The 19,461-nt window shown below is 38.8% G+C and overlaps 1 protein-coding gene across 2 annotated transcripts in view; it reads left to right on the top strand.

Moving 5' to 3' along the window:
• Positions 1-18,465, top strand: part of tnnt2a (troponin T type 2a (cardiac)) — a 28,563-nt gene extending 10,098 nt beyond the window's left edge. For both annotated transcript variants that reach the window (XM_067446888.1, XM_067446887.1), the window contains exons 9-15: positions 225-341; positions 652-729; positions 841-948; positions 1,115-1,224; positions 3,219-3,309; positions 3,574-3,614; positions 18,175-18,465. In XM_067446888.1, the coding sequence (XP_067302989.1) occupies positions 225-341; positions 652-729; positions 841-948; positions 1,115-1,224; positions 3,219-3,309; positions 3,574-3,614; positions 18,175-18,208 (579 nt within the window). In that variant the 3' untranslated portion in view covers positions 18,209-18,465. The remainder of the gene's footprint in view (positions 1-224; positions 342-651; positions 730-840; positions 949-1,114; positions 1,225-3,218; positions 3,310-3,573; positions 3,615-18,174) is intronic.
• Positions 18,466-19,461: the final 996 nt, after the last annotated feature.

Below are 19,461 nucleotides of genomic sequence, written 5' to 3'. Positions count from 1 at the left end.
TATTTCAAACTATATATTTTCTTTCTGTTTTACACTGAGTTTAAATATTTTATGATGACCCATTTAAGAATAAGAAAGTAGGTAAATGTTTCTGAAATACTAAAAAATATAGGCAAACTCAAACATGCATTTGAATTTTTGTAGAAACCAGCAAATCTGAACTTGCACATATTGTCAGGCAAACTGTCACAGATACAATCTCAAAGGTCAAATTGCCCCCCCAGGATATCCACCGTAAGCGCATGGAGAAGGACCTGAATGAGCTCCAGACGCTGATTGAGGCTCACTTTGTAAGCCGTAAGAAAGAGGAGGAGGAACTCATCAGCCTGACAGACAGGATTGTGAGTGAGCAATACTTTCCTATTACATGGCAGCTGTCCATTATTATGCAGAAGCTTCTAATCACAAAATAATTACTTACAAAATACAAAAACGTGATGAGAACGCACCCACTGAGACAAATTTGTGTGAAAAAAACTGGTCCATTAATGAACATTTCAAGCTCGAATGAGCCTGAATGAGAATCTACAGACATGTGTCAAATAAATCAGCCCTGTCATTTTCAAGAAGAAATGCCACCATTGTCTCTTGTTGAGTGAGCTCCTACTGCAGATAAAGTTGTCAAAGCTGTAATGTGACTAAATCCCACAGGAGAAGCGGCGTTCTGAGCGAGCTGAGCAGCATAGGATCCGCAGCGAACGCGAGAAGGAACGGCAGAAGCGCATGGAGGTCAGTAGAAAAATAACCAGCAATGGAGCGTTGACGTTTTCTGTTACCTCACATCAATGGAGGAACACTGCTATTATCTTTTCAAATCCTTTCCCGTTTTCAAATGTTCAGGAAGAAAGAGCTCGCAAGGAGGAAGAGGAAGCCAAAAAGAGAGCAGAGGATGATGCCAAGAAGAAGAAGACGCTTACCAGTCTTCACTTCGGTGGTTACATGCAGAAGGTCAGTTGACAGTTGAGACCGTATGAAAAAGACTTCATGAGTTCCCAGCATGAAAGAAATATTGACAACATTCATCCATCCATCTATCCATCCATCCATCCATCCATCCATCCATCCATCCATCCATCCATCCATCCATCCATCCATCTATATAAATGTTTTGCAGATAGAGAGACGGAGTGGAAAGAAACAGACTGAGAGAGAGAAGAAGAAGAAGATTCTTAGCGATCGGCGCAAACCTTTGGACATCGACAGTGCCAACGACTCCATTCTCAGGTTTGAAAAGTCCTTCTGCAATTACCTACAGGAGCAAACGTAGAGCCACAACACGTCATGCATTACAATTTTTCCACAGTTAAAGGGATATTAAAGTTAGTTTAAAGAATGTTAGGAGTTTTAGTGCCTATTGAATAGACAAAAAAACACTTAAATTGCACACTGCTCACCATGATGTTTTTAAATTGCTTGAAATATGATTGAAATCACTTAAATGAAAGAGTAGTTCAGTGCAACATGCACAGCATCATATAGTGTACGTAATGTTGTACAGGTTATACAAACCTGATTCCAAAAAGTTGGGATACTGTACAAATTGTGATTGCAATATTTTACAAATGTCACAAACTTAGATTTTATTTACAATAGAAGAGAGATAACTTATTAAATGTTGAAAGTGAGACATTTTGAAATTGTATACCAAATACTGGCTCATTTTGGATTTCATGAGAGCAACACTTTCCAAAAAAGTTGGGACTGGTAGCAATAAGAGGCCGGGAAAGTTAGATGTACATATAAGGAACAGTTTTTAACAGTTAATAGTTTCATTTGTTGAGGACAAACTTGCAACTTTTTAAGTCAATTGGCAACATGATTGGGTATAAAAAGAGCCTCTCAGAGTGGCAGTGTCTCTCAGAAGTCAAGATGGGCAGAGGATCACCAATTCCCCCAATGCTGCGGCAAAAAATAGTGGAGCAATATCAGAAAGGAGTTTCTCAGAGAAAAATTGCAAAGATTTCGAAGTTATCGTCATCTACAGAGCATAATATCATCCAAAGATTCAGAGAATCTGGAACAATCTCTGTGCGTAAGGGTCAAGGCCGGAAAACCATACTGGATGCCCGTGATCTTCGGGCCGTTAGACGGCACTGCATCACATACAGGAATGCTACTGTAATGGAAATCACAACATGGGCTCAGGAATACTTCCAGAAAACACAATCCACCGTGCCATTTGCCTTTGCTGGCTAAAACTCTATAGGTCAAAAATTAGGCCATATCTAAACATGATCCAGAAGCGCGTTTTCTCTGGGCCAAGGCTCATTTAAAATGGACGGTGGCAAAGTGGAAAACTGTTCTGTGGTCAGAAGTTCTTTTTGGAAAACTGGGACGCCATGTCATCCGGACTAAAGAAGACAAGGACAACCCAAGTTGTTATCAGCGCTCAGTTCAGAAGCGGCATCTCTGGTGGTATGGGGTTGCATGAGTGTGTGTGGCATGGGCCGCTTACACATCTGGAAAGGCACCATCAACGCTGAAAGATATATCCAAGTTCTAGAACATCATACACTCTAAGAAGAAAAGGTTCTATATGGAACCTTAAAAGGTTCTATCAGCGATACGTAGTTGGAACCCCTAAAAAGTTCACTGCAAAAAATGCTTTTCTTACTTAGTATTTTTGTCTTGTTTCTAGTCCAAACATCTAAACATTCTTAAAACAATAAGTATTTACTAGACAAGCAAAAGTAATTGTCTTTGCTAAGATAAGAAATGCATTTTTTTGCAATGTTCTATATAGAACCCTTTTTTAAGTGCCAAATGGGTTCTTTCTTGTCAGCATAGAACCCTTTTAGCATAAATATATTCTCAACTATACTTCTATATATAACCTTTTAAGGGTTCCAAATACGTAGCGCCGTTTTCTTTTCGAATAGAAAAGAATAGAACCTTTTCTTCTAAGAGTATATGCTCCCATCCAGACGTCGTCTCTCACAGGGAAGACAGTACGTTTTCAGAGGGAGTTTGAAAGACAACCGTTTATCCTGCCCCTCAGATTGAGCTGTCAATTGAGAGTTTCCAGACCAAACATCTTGATGTGGGTCTGGCTTGTCAGGCTCGGAATTGGTAGAGAGAACCACAAAATGTTACTGGCATTGGTACAGGCTACTTAAATTTTACTACTGTGACAACCTTTATAATAATCACAATAAACAAATTCTCACACCTAGTTATGTATTTCAATTGTACCACGCTTTCTCTCTATTTTTCATCAGGGAGAAAGCAAAGGAACTGTGGAGCTGGGTGCGCGAACTGGAAGCAGAGAAGTTTGAGTTACAGTACCAGTTTACCAAACAGAAATACGAGGTAAGCTAAAGACTTTATCACTTGGAGTTTTACTAGATCCAGTCTCAACATGAAAAAAAAAAAAAAAAAAAAAAAAAAAAACTATTTACGTTCTTAAAACTTGTTTCTAGTCTCAATGTTTACGAAACACTAGTGCATGTTATTTATTTTATTAAAAATATATTTTTCTTGGTTGCATCACCCGTAAATGCAATTCAATGGCCATGATCTCATTATCCTGTTTATTGAGATATTTAGTGTTTTTGTTTGTGCATCTCTTGACAGATCAATGTCCTGAGGAACAGAGTCAGTGACCACCAGAAAACGTGAGTTAATCTGTGTTTGTGAACTCGATCTCATGAAAAAACTATTGTACGAATTCGTGATTTTGTATAAATTTGTTTTTTTAATGAAAGTATGGTTGAAGGTCCACCCCTAAACCTTGCATGTCATCCTGATTTACATATTCTTTTACACAAGCATTGCATGCCCAGCAAATACAAACATTCCTATATGGTTGCCATTAAATCTGAGAAAATGTCCCCGTCAAAGTAGGCGGAGTCTCAGAGCCATATCTACCTATTATGTAATCACCACAGACCAATGGTGGTACGAAGTCCTGGGACAAACTTCAAACGAACTTCGTTTTGGCCTAATTTTGTTTTAAATGATGTAGCTTGAAGTCTATCAAGGCTTTGAATGATTATGACTTTCACTTTTTTAACTTTAGTTAGTGTGCAATGTTGCTGTTTGAGCATAAAAAACATCTGCAAAGTTATGACACTCAAAGGTCAAAGGGAGCTTTAATATTTTCTTTTAAAGAAATCACTTTTTAAGGTCTGCAACAAACGGCTGGTAGAGTTTACATCTAGCTTATTCATGGGTTAGCAGGGTTGCCAACTTTTACATTCAGGTTGGAGTGAGATTATTATTATTATTATTATTTTTTTATTTTTTTTTGGGGGGGGGGGGTCTATTTCGAACTTAATTTAGTATCAATTCATATGTAGTACTATATAGCTTACTGTACACAATAAGGGAAAAATAGTTTGTCTTAGCACTATTTTAAACGTTTCATGGGTCAAATTAAATGTGCTCGCATTCATTAATATTCACTTGTGTGTGCTTATATAAGTATCATTATTCATTAAAAATATTAGGATACTAAGTCCTAATATGATGCATAAGTTATTAACGTTTTAAAATTTCCCATTTAAAGAAATCTTATGTTTAATCATATCTAAATATTTATTCAAATGGAAGACTGTTTTTGAGCAACTAGATTAGATAGGCTATATGTAGATTTATTAAAGAGCCATAAGGCAACTATAATGGCTTTACAAATTAACATTATTATTATTTTATAAGCAACAAAATAACCAATTTGCCTCTTTAAATTGGAATTCTATGTTTTAACCTTAATTACTACACAAATTGAAATATAAATAATAAAAATATTAGAAGAAATATATTTTAAGTGGTCATTAATTGACAATAATTTATGCTAAAATACTATTTTAGTAGCCAACCAAAAGATTTCTTCAAAATATTCAATAAACATTATTGAACTAAAATATAGAACTTATTTAATTGAAAAATAGTTATGGTGTATGGTCACAATTGACCATCAATATGAGTATTAGTGTGACCTATTAGTAAGGAATACCTGAGAAATACAAGAATACAATTAATGTTAACAATGCTACATCTCTATCACTCTCCATAATAAAACTATCCTGTGAATATGGCTGACTTAATAATCAATGCACACCACTAAGCTGTACTGTTTAACAAAACTTGCTGCAAACATCTGTATGGTGTAAACTGTTGTGTATCCGCTTAAGCCATTCAAATGCATTGACACAGCGCTAGAAGTATTGAGCGCTCCATGAGCCACGTGACTGCGCGCGCGCCGGGAGATGAAAACATGTTGCATTGCAACTCCGCTTTTCAGCGCCTCTGACTTTAACATTAGCGCCAAAACGCTATTTATTGTTTGAATTTTGAATTAAAACGTAATAATAATAACAAAAAAGCTATAGGCCTAGCTTTGTTTAATATAAAAAGCAGGTTTGCCAATTTGGCGTGAGATTAAGCTGGACAGCGTGAGAGCGTGACACCGAGCCTGAAAGCGTGTGTGTCACGCCAAATGCGTGAGAGTTGGCAACCCTGGGGTTAGTGACATCACTAATCCTAAAATTGACATAAACCTGAGTGAACACGCAACAAAGGCCATGTTGAGAAGAGGAAGAGCTGTTGTAGTAGAGCACATTTAGCAATCTGCTCAAGCTATCGCATCCATTTTTCACATTTATCTCAGTATGAAACATAAATGCAATAGCATGTCATAAAAGCAAGATGACAACATACACTCACCTAAATGATTATTAGGAACACCTGTTCAATTTCTCATTAAGGCAATTATCTAATCAACCAATCACATGGCAGTTGCTTCAATGCATTTAGGGCTGTGGTCCTGGTCAAGACAATCTCCTGAACTCCAAACTGAATGTCAGAATGGGAAAGAAAGGTGATTTAAGCAATTTTGAGCGTGGCATGGTTGTCGTTGCCAGAAGGGCCGGTCTGAGTATTTCACAATCTAATCAGTTACTGGGATTTTCACACACAACCATTTCTAGGGTTTACAAAGAATGGTGTGAATAGGGAAAAACATCCAGTATGCGGCAGTCCTGTGGGCGAAAATGCCTTGTTGATGCTCGAGGTCAGAGGAGAATGGGCCGACTGATTCAAGCTGATAGAAGAGCAACTTTGACTGAAATAACCACTCGTTACAACCGAGGTATGCAGCAAAGCATTTGTGAAGCCACAACACGCACAACCTTGAGGTGGATGGGCTACAACAGCAGAAGACCCCACCGGGTACCACTCATCTCCACTACAAATAGGAAAAAGAGGCTACAATTTGCACAAGCTCACCAAAATTGGACAGTTCAAGACTGGAAAAATGTTGCCTGGTCTGATGAGTCTCGATATCTGTTGAGACATTCAGATGGTAGAGTCAGAATTTGGCGTAAACAGAACGAGAACATGGATCCATCATGCCTTGTTACCATTGTGCAGGCTGGTGGTGGTGGTGTAATGGGGATGTTTTCTTGGCACACTTTCGGCCCCTTAGTGCCAATTGGGCATCGTTTAAATGCCACGGCCTACCTGAGCATTGTTTCTGACCATGAACATCCCTTTATGACCACCATGTACCCATCCTCTGATGGCTACTTCCAGCAGGATAATTCACCATGTCACAAAGCTTGAATCATTTCAAATTGGTTTCTTGAACATGACAATGAGTTCACTGTACTAAAATGGCCTCCACAGTCACCAGATCTCAACCCAATAGAGAATCTTTGGGATGTGGTGGAACGGGAGCTTCATGCCCTGGATGTGCATCCCACAAATCTCCATCAACTGCAAGATGCAATCCTATCAATATGGACCAACATTTCTAGAGAATGCTTTCAGCACCTTGTTGAATCAATGCCACGTAGAATTAAGGCAGTTCTGAAGGCGAAAGGCGGTCAAACACAGTATTAGTATGGTGTTCCTAATAATCCTTTAGGTGAGTGTAAGTTATAACTGTAATTCAACTAAACTATAGCTGTTCTATCTTCATGCAGCATTTATTATCTGGCTCTGAAGGCATCTTACAACAGTTCCCACACCAGCAATTTATAGATTGTCATTAAAGAAAATCTAATCAATGTCTATAAGATAGTTAACTCCACATCAGCTACATAAATTCATCAACTAACCATTCAGAATCATCCTGTCTCATTCTACGCTGTCACTTTTTGAGTCTCTCCATCATTGTCCGACTCCAGTTTGAACATAAAAGGCTGCACAGTTTCAGACCATTTCAGTCCGAGGTTTCGGCGGCGAGCCTATATTTGCTGCACTGCTGACGCTCAATTAAAGTGAAAGCACACTTTTAATGGACAAAATAACTATCATTTCACACAAAAAGTGCTTAAAATGCACACAAGAAGCACGTGTAGTGTATTTTAACAATAACTGGAGTATGTCAGAAAAGGAAGAATAAAAGTATATCTGTAGAAGATTTACCCATTTAAACTCGTTTTAATTATTCAGTTTGGGTGAAAGTATGGTTATGATTTTACAAAATAAAGTAATTAGCCAGAAAATGTAATAAACTTTCTTTTGGTTTAGTATGTAACACTCAGACAAGTAGCTATATATAGGCTCTAGCAGCTGCAGTCACGGTGTAAAGTGAAAGCACATGCACTTCTGATGGACAAAATAATATAATATCACACAAAAATCGCTCAAAATGCACACAAGAAGCACGTGTGTTGTGTTTTAACTAGAGTAGCCATTAAAAGATGTAATTAAAGAAAACGAAGAATAAAAAACATCTGTAGAAGATTTACCTTTAAACTTGTTTTAATTATTCAGTTTGGGTAAAAGTATGGTTATGATTATAAAAAGTAAAGTTAACTAGCCAGAAAATATAATAAACCTTCTTTTAGTTTAGTCAGACAGTTAGGCTGTAGCATTGTGGGAGCCGCTGCTGTGACGCTGTACAAACGCTTCCAGTGTGAATACTCTCACGTGTCTGCAGCTGCAGTGACGGTGTAATTACGCTGAAGCGCTGCTCACGCTTGCGGTGTGAAACTGCCGTAACAGACAGCAGATAAATGGCTATCCACCTGTCATTCATAGGGACACACCCTTAATTATGCAGAACTTTAAGGCTTCATGTAATGTAAATGAATGAGTTATTAAAAAATCACCCCCCTCACAGTTGTCATGAAGTGCAAAATTATCGTATAGACTAAAACCACCATTTGTACCAGGCTGTGAACATGTTTTTTTCTGCTGTAAATTTGGCCATTTTAACATGAGGCTCAATGAGATTCTGCTCCTTCTGGAGCCTGTCCCTAGTAGCCAATCAAGGAATTGCAGTTTAAGTCACTTCCTTATTGGCCTCAAGAGAAGCTGGGGGAGGATGCCGCTTGGTTTTTACACAAGTGCCTAAAACTTTCACAGTAAGCTTTCTTCAAACGACTTGGAGACATTGCCGCACTTCTTCCGGATTTAGTCTGTCTCAGTTTTTTCTTTTTCTTCTTCGTGTAATCACAGACCATCAATGACGGTGAGACCAGATAGTACCAGCTGTTGTGAATTAGCTCATAGGGGAAATATGAATGATTATTCATTACTCATTATGATTATTCATTATGATTAATTATGAATATTTAAAATTAGTTAAATAGATTAACTTGATGTTGCTACATTAACATTGAAATCAATCCATTCATCCTATGAACGTTCAGTTTTAATTATTCATTAATTCTAAGAAAAGGATATTTCATGGCCACAGAAAAAAAATTCTTCCTTTGTATTTACCTGAGCGCTTAGAGCGCATAACCAGATCGATCATTCAAGTGACAATTTGTTTGCAGCAGGGAGAAAGAACCAAACATATATTGTGCACAAATTGTATTAACTAAATCACAAACATACATACATACACAAAACATATGCATGGCAAGAGGCAAAGTTAAAGTGGTTGAAAAACCAGGTTAGGGGAGATAAATGAAGCAATGAAAAGATCTTTCATGTTTGTTTCGGCTCCATTGATGTTAGGACGTTGCACATGGCGTGAGGAGTTGGGCCCACCAGCCGTGTTGTGACATCACATGGTGTGATGTGTTTGTAGGCCTGGCCTGCTTGGAGGGCCTGCATATGATGCCTGCATAAGATGTGTTGGTTTAGCCAGAGAGAGAGAGAAGAGAGTGGGCGAATCTGTGCGTCTCTATTAAGAGTCTTAGAGAAATCCCACCCTCGATGACCGAGTTGACCAATGGGATTGTTGGGATTTCCCTGCAGGAATTTCCTCTGTGGGAGATTTTAAGGCTTCTTTGTTTCAAGCTTGATTCAATTGGTCTATGCACATTTATACTCCATTTAATGCAACAAACACACTGTATCCTCTGAAGAAAGGAAATACATGAAAGTGTAAGTCGTGAAACGAGCGTTAATTTGATTGGAGATGCAACATATATGAGGTTACATGTACTAGTAAGTTGCTCATAAGACATGCATAAATGAAATAACATACAAGGGACACTTTACAAAACTTAAATCACGTTTAAATGATTTTTAAATCACAAAGTTTAAATCACGCATTTTAAGAGAGAAATTCCTTGTTCTTCTCGGGGGATATTGGCTCGTTTTGGATTTCATGAGGCCAACACATTCCAAAAAAGTTGGGACAGGTAGCAATAAGGGGCCGGAAAAGTTAGATGTACATATAAGGAACAGCTAGAGGACCAATTTTCAACTTATTAGGTCAATTGGCAACATGCTTGGGTATAAAAAGAGCGGCAGTGTCTCTCAGAAGTCAAGATGGGCAGAGGATCACCAATTCCCCCAATGCTGCGGCAAAAAATAGTGGAGCAATATCAGAAAGGAGTTTCTCAGAGAAAAATTGCAAAGAGTTTGAAGTTATCATCATCTACAGAGCATAATATCATCCAAAGATTCAGAGAATCTGGAACAATCTCTGTTTTGTCGGTGAACACAATCCACCGTGCGTGCCATTCGCCATTGCCTGCATCAATTACAGCATGATGGCTGTGTAGAAGAAGGATCCGGGTCCTGAAATGGCCAGCCTGCAGTCCAGATCTTTCACCCATAGAAAACATTTACCGCATCATAAAGAGGAAGATGCGACAAAGAAGACCTAAGACAGTTGAGCAACTAGAAGCCTGAATTAGACAAGAATGGGACAACATTCCTATTCCTAAACTTGAGCAGCTTGTCTCTTCAGTCCCCAGACGTTTGCAGACTGTTATAAAAAGAAGAGGGGATGCCACACAGTGGTGAACACGGCCGTGTCCCAACTTTTTTGAGATGTGTTGATGCCATTAAATTTAAAAGTAACTTATTTTCCCTTTAAAATTATATATTTTCTAAGTTTAAACATTTGATATGTCATCTATTTTGTATTCTGAATAAAATATTGAAATTTGAAACTCCTACATCATTGCATTTTGTTTTTAATCACAATTCGTAAAGGGTCCCGACTTTTTTGGAATCGGGTTTGCACAATGAATAAATAATCATGTCGTTACACAGCTGTTGTCAGACTCCTTGTGTATTAAAACATCTCACAGGATTATTACAATTAATGACCAAAGTAATGTTTGGAAATGTAAACTAACATTTCCTACTGACACACTACAGCAAAAGATAGAATTTTATTTATTTATTTATTTATTTATTTTTTGTGAGAGAATAATACTAACGTGCCTAAGACCTTTTCACGATATTGTACAGCTTTATCAAATATATTAAATATTTGGGGTGCGTCTCAATCAGCTCAGTATCCAGCAGGCCCGGATTGGCTAATCGGGAGCACCGGGAAAATTCCCGGTGGGCTGGTCTGTTTTTGTTGCCGCGAGGGCCGTTGTTGTCATGGCACTTGGTTGAACTATGGATGCTGTCCCTAGGCTGCCTGCACTCACAGCAGCCCCACTTTTTTATTTTACCGCAGTCCAACTCTTTTTATTTATTATTTTACCGAAGTCCCACTCTTTTTTACTTAATATTTTCTCGCAGAGTGCAGCCTGCAGGTTAATGATGACGTGATTATATTTTGACTCCCTGGCCCCGTCCCCGATACAGCGCCTTGAAAGTTGCTCAAAATAAAAAATTCTGATAAAAATGGGTAATAGGAAGCGTAAAGGTGGCGCAGTAAAGGCCAGAATAAAAAAATAAGAAGGCTCTGGAAACTGGCACGGCCAAATGTTCTAAGCTGTGCACATTTTTACTCAAAAAAACAAATGATGACGACGAGGCCGGTAAGTAATTTACATTTATGCATTTAGCAGACGCTTTTATCCAAAGCGACTTACAACTCAGGAGAACAGGAAGCGATCTGTCAAGAAGAGGCAACGAAACACAAAAAGTGCCCTAAATACCAAGATTTGTACACTGCTCAGAGTAGCAAAGACCAGAAAAGGAAAGAAGAAATAGAGGGGGAAAGAGTTTTTATTTTATTTTTTATTTTTAATGTAAGATTAAGTGCTCATGGAAGAGATGAGTTTTTACCTGTCTTTTGAATGAAGCGAGTGATTCTGTTGTGCGAATGGAGGACGGAAGATCGTTCCACCAACCAGGAACAATGAAAGAAAAAGTTCTAGAGAGGGATTTCATGCCTCTCTGTGATGGTACCACAAGCCTTCGCTCATTAGCTGAGCGAAGGCTTCTGGTGGGTGTGTAGACTCGTAGGAGTGAGTCGAAGTATGCGGGTGCTGCGCTTGTGGAAGATCCATAAGCAAGAGTCAGAGCTTTGAATTTGATCCGGGCAGCGAGTGGTAGCCAATGCAGAGAGATGAATAGAGGTGTGACATGAGCCCTTTTGGGCTCATTGAATACAAGACGTGCTGCAGCGCTCTGGATCATTTGCAGCGGTTTGATTGCACAAGATGGAAGTCCAGCCAGAAGCGCATTGCAATAGTCAAGTCTAGAAATGACCAGGGCTTGGACAAGAAGCTGTGTTGCATGCTCCGTAAGGAACGGTCTGATTTTCCTGATGTTGTGCAATGCAAACCTGCATGACCGAGCTGTCTTCGAGATGTGGTCTTTGAAGGACAGCTGGTCATCAAAGATTACTCCAAGATTTCTGACCGACCCTGAAGGAGTAATCAGAGATGAACCTAGCTGGATGGTAAAATCATGTTGTATGGTGGGGTTAGCAGGGAAAACAAGCAGCTCAGTCTTTGCTAGATTGAGCTGCAGGTGATGTTTTTTCATCCATGCCGAGATGTCCGCAAGACAGCTTGAGATTTGTGCAGCTACTGTGGGATCATCTGGTTGAAATGAGAGGTAGAGCTGTGTGTCATCAGCATAGCAATGATATGAGAGACCATGTGCCTGAATGATGGCTCCCAATGATGTGGTGTAAATGGAGAAGAGGAGAGGTCCAAGCACTGAGCCCTGAGGAACCCCTGTGGTCAGTTGATGTGTTTTGGATACCTCTCCTCTCCAGGCAACCTTAAAAGACCTACCTGTGAGATAGGACTCAAACCAGTGGAGCGGAGTCCCTGTGATGCCCAGAGATGAGAGGGTGGACAGAAGAATCTGATGATTCACAGTGTCAAAGGCAGCAGACAGATCAAGGAGGATGAGGACTGATGATTTGGATGCAGCTTTAGCCAGCCGCAGGGCTTCAGTAACTGACAGTAATGCCGTCTCAGTTGAGTGGCCCTTTTTGAAGCCTGACTGGTTTACGTCCAGTTGATTAGACTGTGAGAGGAAAGATGAGACCTGGTTGAAAACAACTCTTTCAAGTGTTTTCGCAATGAATGGTAGGAGAGAAACAGGTCTGTAGTTCTCTACAAGTGATGTGTCTAATGTGGGTTTTTTTAAGCAGTGGGGTTACCCGAGCCTGCTTGAATGTGGTGGGGAAGATGCCGGTGGAGATAGATGTGTTGATGATGTGTGTGAGTGCTGGTAAGAGTGTAGGGGAGATGGCTTGTAGGAGATGTGAGGGGATGGGATCTAGAGGGCAGGTAGTGGGATGGCTGGAGTGGAGAAGCTTAGATACTTCGTCCTCAGTGAGTGTAGAGAAGGAGGAGAGAAGATGTTTGGCTGTGGATGTGGCTGATTCAAAAGTGTGTGTGTGTGTGGAGGTGTGAACTGACTGCTGATGAGTGTGGTTTTTTTTGTGAAAAAATTGGCAAGATCGTCTGCAGAAAGAGAGGTAGTGGGAGGTGGTGGAGGGGGACAGAGGAGAGAGGTGAAAGTTCTGAAAAGTGTGCGTGAGTCTGAGGTGCTGTTGATTTTGTTGTGAAAATATGAGGATTTAGCTGTATGGACGTCCTGTGAGAAGGAAATGAGCAGAGATTGGTACTTACTCAGGTCAGATGTTTCGTTTGATTTGCGCCATTTTCTCTCTGCTGCCCTAAGTTTGGTCCGGTGTTCACGAAGAACATCAGATAAAACCAAGGGTTAGAGGGAGTAGCACGAGCTGGCTACTCATCACGCTGGCTAATTATCACGTTAAGGTAGTTAGGAGCAGTGCAAGATGCGACCGCGCAAAACAATGCTGTCTGCAAACCACGTTCATGTATCAAACTTTTTCTTAGCTCTTCAGCAGCAGACGCCTCTAGTCCGTTTTGCTGCTTATAGTGAAGAGCAAGGCCCAGTAACGTTACCAAGCTCCAGTCATGAGCCCAACACACCCGAATGGCCAGGTAGGATTGTCATTCAGAAGAACTAATAGGAAGAGCCCTGCTCAATGAAAAATGCCCTGAGATAATAATGATGACCTGATGATTCAGCAATACATTAATGAAACTGAGTAACTTGATTTGAAAGCTTTGTAAAAAGGGGGTATTTGTGGTGAGAAATAAATGTAACAAATTTCATTTAGTGTCAGAAAGCGAGCGAGGACCCAGTTGTGAAGAGATTAGCTCTTACTGTGAAACACAGGTAAACTGTTTTTGTACCATAATGTGTGAATAAGCAAACATTATCACTGATTTTTTTTTCTTACTTAGTATCTTACTTGTTTCCAGTTCAAATATCTAAATATTCTTAATTCAAGATACATTTACTAGACAAGTGAAATTACATAAGAAATTGACTTGTTTTCTGAAGAAGAAAAAAAAAACTAAAAATCTTTTCTTCATTTCAATGTTTGGATATTTATGAATACTAATTCTTTAAAAAAGAGTTTCTGATACTGTCCTGTTATTTACTGTTCTAATAAATCTTCACTGTGAAGCAAAACTTAAGCTACGGTTTTTGCACTGAATTGAAAATTATATTTTTCAAAAATACAAAGAATTATAAGGCTGCAGAGAATAGTGTACCTTATGCAGACTTGTATTCTGAGGTTGGAATCACATTATTTTAATATAGTATGTCGCGAGCTAAAGTGGGCCGGTCTAAGGCATGAAACTCCAGGGCTGAAAATGAGTCTCAATCCGGCTCAGGTATCCAGGGCACTGTTTAGTGAGTCAGCCCATTGACTGAATCCCTGATAAGTGCCCTGACAACTGAACTAGAGAGCTGATTGAGACGCACCCTTAGTCTCCTTAAGCTGAGTTGATGTAAGCACCTGTGCCTGATTTATACCCGCACCGCGTGGCATGAGCAGCCTGTGCATTCATTGCATGCCAATGTCCACTGCCTCGTTTAGTTACACTCAAAGTAGTTATTAAATTCAACAAATTCACCACCAAAATGTAAAATAGTTAAGTCTCATTATTGTGCAACATCTACCCATCATCAAATCTACATGAAGATTAATAAACCTGGCTCTCAGAAGGTGTTGTCCACTGATCTGGGTTTGGCATTAATTTAGTTAGCACATAACTGCATCATTCTCTCAGGGTTTGAAGCTTCTTTTTCTTCTTTTTTTCACCATGCTGGAGGACTTTCTCATTCAAACTCTGACTCATCAACTCCTGCCTCAGGCATGGAACAGAGACACAGAGTCTTTGTGAATGCATGTCAGAGTGACAGTTCTGTCAGCTGGAAAACGAGTGTGGGAGTCGGACCTAAAGCACCCGTGGGCATTGAGGCGTTGGGTTACAATCTGCTGCTCTGCAAAGTCAGCATTTACCTGTGCATGTCCGTCACTAACCTCTCATCTACATGATTAGTCAGCAGAGACAGACACTCCATCTGTTCCAAAACGTAGTTTGCTGAAGACTTTGGTGCATTCTTTACCCAAATATAGGTCGTTTTAGACAGCGGTTAACACAATAATAAATGACCGTACCTGTCCAAGTAACTTGAGCATCTACTCAGGATTTGTCAGTCATTAAATCGTTCATGGATCCTGTAGCCTGAGCCATTCACCCTATTACATAATTACATGCTCATGACCTCATATACACTCTCACACTCAGCGAATCAGTGTAAAACTTAATGCTCATGACCTCATATACACTCTCACACTCAGCGAATCAGTGTAAAACTCATAACACGGACTTAATGAATATAGTATCACATGAAACACTTCTGTAAAATAACACACTTCACATACTCTGTTCTTCGACCAACACCAGCATGCGCGCTAATCATGGCACATATGCTAACCATGTGCGAAGAACGGATCAATGCCGTTAAATACAGAGTACACAGTTTATAGACATAGCATATATTACATTACAGATATATATATATATATATATATGCAAACTTGCAAACTTCTTTGCTTCTCATTGATGAAGGGTTTTTGTCTAGCTTTGCACGACTTCAGCCCTGCCCCCAGGACCAGGAGCCTGTTTCGAACAGTCCTCGCCATGCACTTCTACCCAGCTGCCTTTTGCTATTCTTTTTGTAGGTCTCTTGATGTCATCCTACGGTTGTTCAGTGACATTTGAATGAGTTGGCGGTCATTCTGGTCGGTGGAGAGTCGTTTTTGCCCTCCTCCGGTCTGTATTTTTGTTGTCCCCAGTGTCTGCTGCTTGACCTTGTTCTTATGAACCGCCGTCTTTGAAATTTTAAGAATGGAAGCAACCCGAGGCTCACTGTATCCCTCTGCCAGTAAATCCAGTGAACCCTTCTTTTCCTCACTCAAAACTTTCCTTTTCAATTTTTTTGGCATGGTCAATAGTTATTTTCTAATTCCAATTACTTTTGAGGCACTACTAGCACTGTTTTTGCCATCCAGCTGGTCCTACTGCAAGAGGATAGTGATGACCTCAGAAGTGTTTTTTATATTTCCCTTATTAAATAAGATTTGTTTCAGGTGATCACCTAATCAGCACCTCATTCAGTAGAATGAGCATTCAGTGGAGTGAAGTGTGCCTGTTTTGGAATTCAACACACATTGGAATGGAATAGCTTCCATATATATATATATATATATATATATATATATATATATATATATATATATATATATATATATATATATATATATTACATATTATATATATATATATATATATATATATATATATATATATATATATATATATATATATATGTGCAATAATTCCACATAAGTTGCCACTACAAGACAAGACATGATTGCAATCACATTATTTTTTTCAGTCATTCAAATTATAAAAACAATTAACTTTATTATAAGAAATTAGTTTTGAAAAAGTAAAGAGAACCAGGTGTGTGTGTGTGTGTGTGTGTGTGTGTGTGTGTGTGTGTGTGTGTGTGTGTGTGTGTGTGTGTGTGTGTGTGTGTGTGTGTGTGTGTGTGTGTGTGTGTGTGTGTGTGTATTGGGGAGGTTTAGGGGCAGCGTGGGGGGATAAAATGTACAGTTTGTACGGTATTAAGTCTATGGAGAGTCCCCACAAAGATAGTGAACGGCAGACGCGCGCGTATGTGTGTAGGTAGAAAAAGTGACAAAGTTACATGCAACTAAAGGGAATCATGTTTTTGACTAAGGAAAAGTTTATTGGGGTTACATAGAGATATACATATAATACTGTGTTGTTACCAGGATGATCCACAGCAGTGTGTGTGTGTGTGTGTGTGTGTGTGTGTGTGTGTGTGTGTGTGTGTGTGTGTGTGTGTATAATGGTTGTTCTTAAGTATCTTTTTTGTCCTGAGCAGTTAAACTTCAGTTTTCCAGCATCTTTTGCATATTTGAACCCTCTCCAGCAATGACCATATGATTTTGAGATCCATCTGAGGGACTGAGGAACTCGAACACAGCTATTAAAAACTGTTGAAACATTCACCGAAGCTCCAGAAGGAAACTCAATGCATGAAGAGCTCTGGGGTGAAAACATTTGAAAAGGGAGATTGTTCTTATTTTGTTTAAATATGAACTTTTTTCATTTAGGACGGCACTTTGGAAGCTAAATAAGATGCTTTAATGTTTTCCAGATGACAAACTAAGTGCTTGATCTTGATAAATTTACCTTGGCTTGATCTAAATTCAAAAAGTGTTCACCCCCGGCTCTTAAAGGATTAGTTCACTTCCAAATGAAAATTCCCTGATGATTTAATCAACCTCATCTCATCCAACATGTTATTCTTTCTTCAGTTGAAAATAAATATTTCTTATTCTATTCTAAAACATTCTAGGATTTTTCTCCACATAATGGGCTTCAATGGCAACCAACGGGTTGAAGGTCCAAACCAATGCAGTTTCAGTGTTAAAAGGAACGTGCAAAGACTAAATCAAACGGCCTTTTTAAAAATAAAGGTAAAACAACGATGTTGGACAGTTTTAATGTTGGAGGAGAACATGAGTTTTCAAGCACTGGGTCAGTACTTCCGCGTACGTCACGTCACGGCTGTGAACTTTCCAGCGTGATGACGTCATACGCCGTGAAGAAGAACAACACCGAAGTCACGCATTTGAGGTTAAAAAGTATATAAATGTTTATTTTTTATTGAAAATGACAGATGATTTGGCTAGATAAGACATAATTCCTCAGCTGAGATCGCGCAGAGCCGCTGAAGCCCTTCCTTTGAAACTGCATTGATTGGACCTTCAACATTAAGGTTGCCACTGAAGTCCATTGTGGAGAAAAATCCTGGAGTGTTTTCCTCAAAAAACACGATTTATTTTCGACTGAAGAAAGACATGAACATCTTGGATGAGATCGGGCCGAGTAAATTAAGTTAAAGTGAACTAATCCTTAACGCATCATGTTTCCTCCTGCAGCATCATTTTATGTAAAAAAATAATTAAAATAATGACAGCACTAAATTAAAAAATAACACATTTTGTATGATCTCTCTAATTTTGTTAAAATAATTCACATTTTCACAGATTCTGGAAGGGGTTCACCTACTTTTTTTTGCAACTGTATATTACATGTACTATTACGCACTTCTAAATATTGACATATTAGCAGAACATGGTTTACAGCTGTGATGTAAACTAAAGGCTGACATTTTTCTTTTTTATAGGACAAAGAAGATTAAGAGAGGCCTCAGGAAGTGAACGCTGTCCTGAAAGACACTCGACTCCTCACAAACCCACAGAAAACATGAAGAGAACGTCCGGGAAAACATCGCCTTTAATTAGTCCTTACTGAATAAACACTCATAATGTAGTATTTTGTTGTGTAGACTAAACCAGTGTTCAAAAGTTTGGGTTAGAAAGAAAGAAATTAAAGTAGCGCTTTTATTCGGGAAATGTATGATTTTGAACATTCATCAAAAAATCAAAAATAAAATATGTATCACGGTTTCCATAAAGCCATTCAGGAGATCTGTTTATCAGCGGCATTGATAATGAGAAATGTTTCTTGAGCAGCATTTTAGATTCATAATAGAAAATGAAATTTAGGTTAAAAAGTATATAAATGTTTATGAATTACCAAAGGTTTGGCTGGATATCGTCTGGGATCGTGCAGAGCCTCTGAAGCCCTTCCTCTGAAACTGCATTGATTTGGACCATTTTGAACATTTTGGAATACATTATATGGAGAAAAAACCTGGTCTTCGACTGAAGAAAGAAAGACGAACATTTTTTGATGAGATGAAGTGAACTAATCCTCTAAAATGATACATTTTAAACTTAGTTTTTCTTTATTTTTATGTCAGAGCTGTAATTGTCATGTCAAAGTGCTGACTGATCTACAGTCCCTGACAAAAGTCTTGTCGCTTATCTATTCTCTAGAAATACCTGATATTAACCTGACTTTTAATTAATTCATTGGTGTTAGAAATAGCTCATATGAAAAGCTAAAACCCTACCAAATGATGTTTAATGCACTGAAATAAATAATTTTCACAGAAAAAAATATTTATAATTTAATCAAGACAGAAAGGTCAAATTTTGGCAAGACAAAAGTTTTGTCGCCTAAACAGAAATTGAACAAATTTACTGCAAATACAAAAATATGTCAGCAAATTAAGTTGTGGTGCTATGAGATCCAAATTTAATATCTTGTATGACTTCCATGAGCTTGGAGGACTGCATCCATGCGGTTTGGCAAGGATGCATACAATTTATTGATGAAGTCATCAGGAATAGCTAAGGAAGCAGTCTTGCGTGCCTCCCAGAGTTCATCAATATTCTTTGGTTTCGTCTTCCATGCGTCCTCTTTCATCCTACCCCACATATGCTCAATGATGTTCATGTCTGGTGACTGGGCTGGCCAATCCTGGAGCATCTTGATCTTCTTCGCCTTGAGGAACTTTGATGTGGAGATGGAAGTATGCTCTTCAAATCTTTTTTTATCCTCTGTA

Source organism: Pseudorasbora parva, chromosome 6 (assembly GCF_024679245.1).
Source record: "Pseudorasbora parva isolate DD20220531a chromosome 6, ASM2467924v1, whole genome shotgun sequence".
Classification (NCBI taxonomy): Eukaryota; Metazoa; Chordata; class Actinopteri; order Cypriniformes; family Gobionidae; genus Pseudorasbora; species Pseudorasbora parva.
This window is presented reverse-complemented; position numbering and strand designations above follow the sequence as displayed.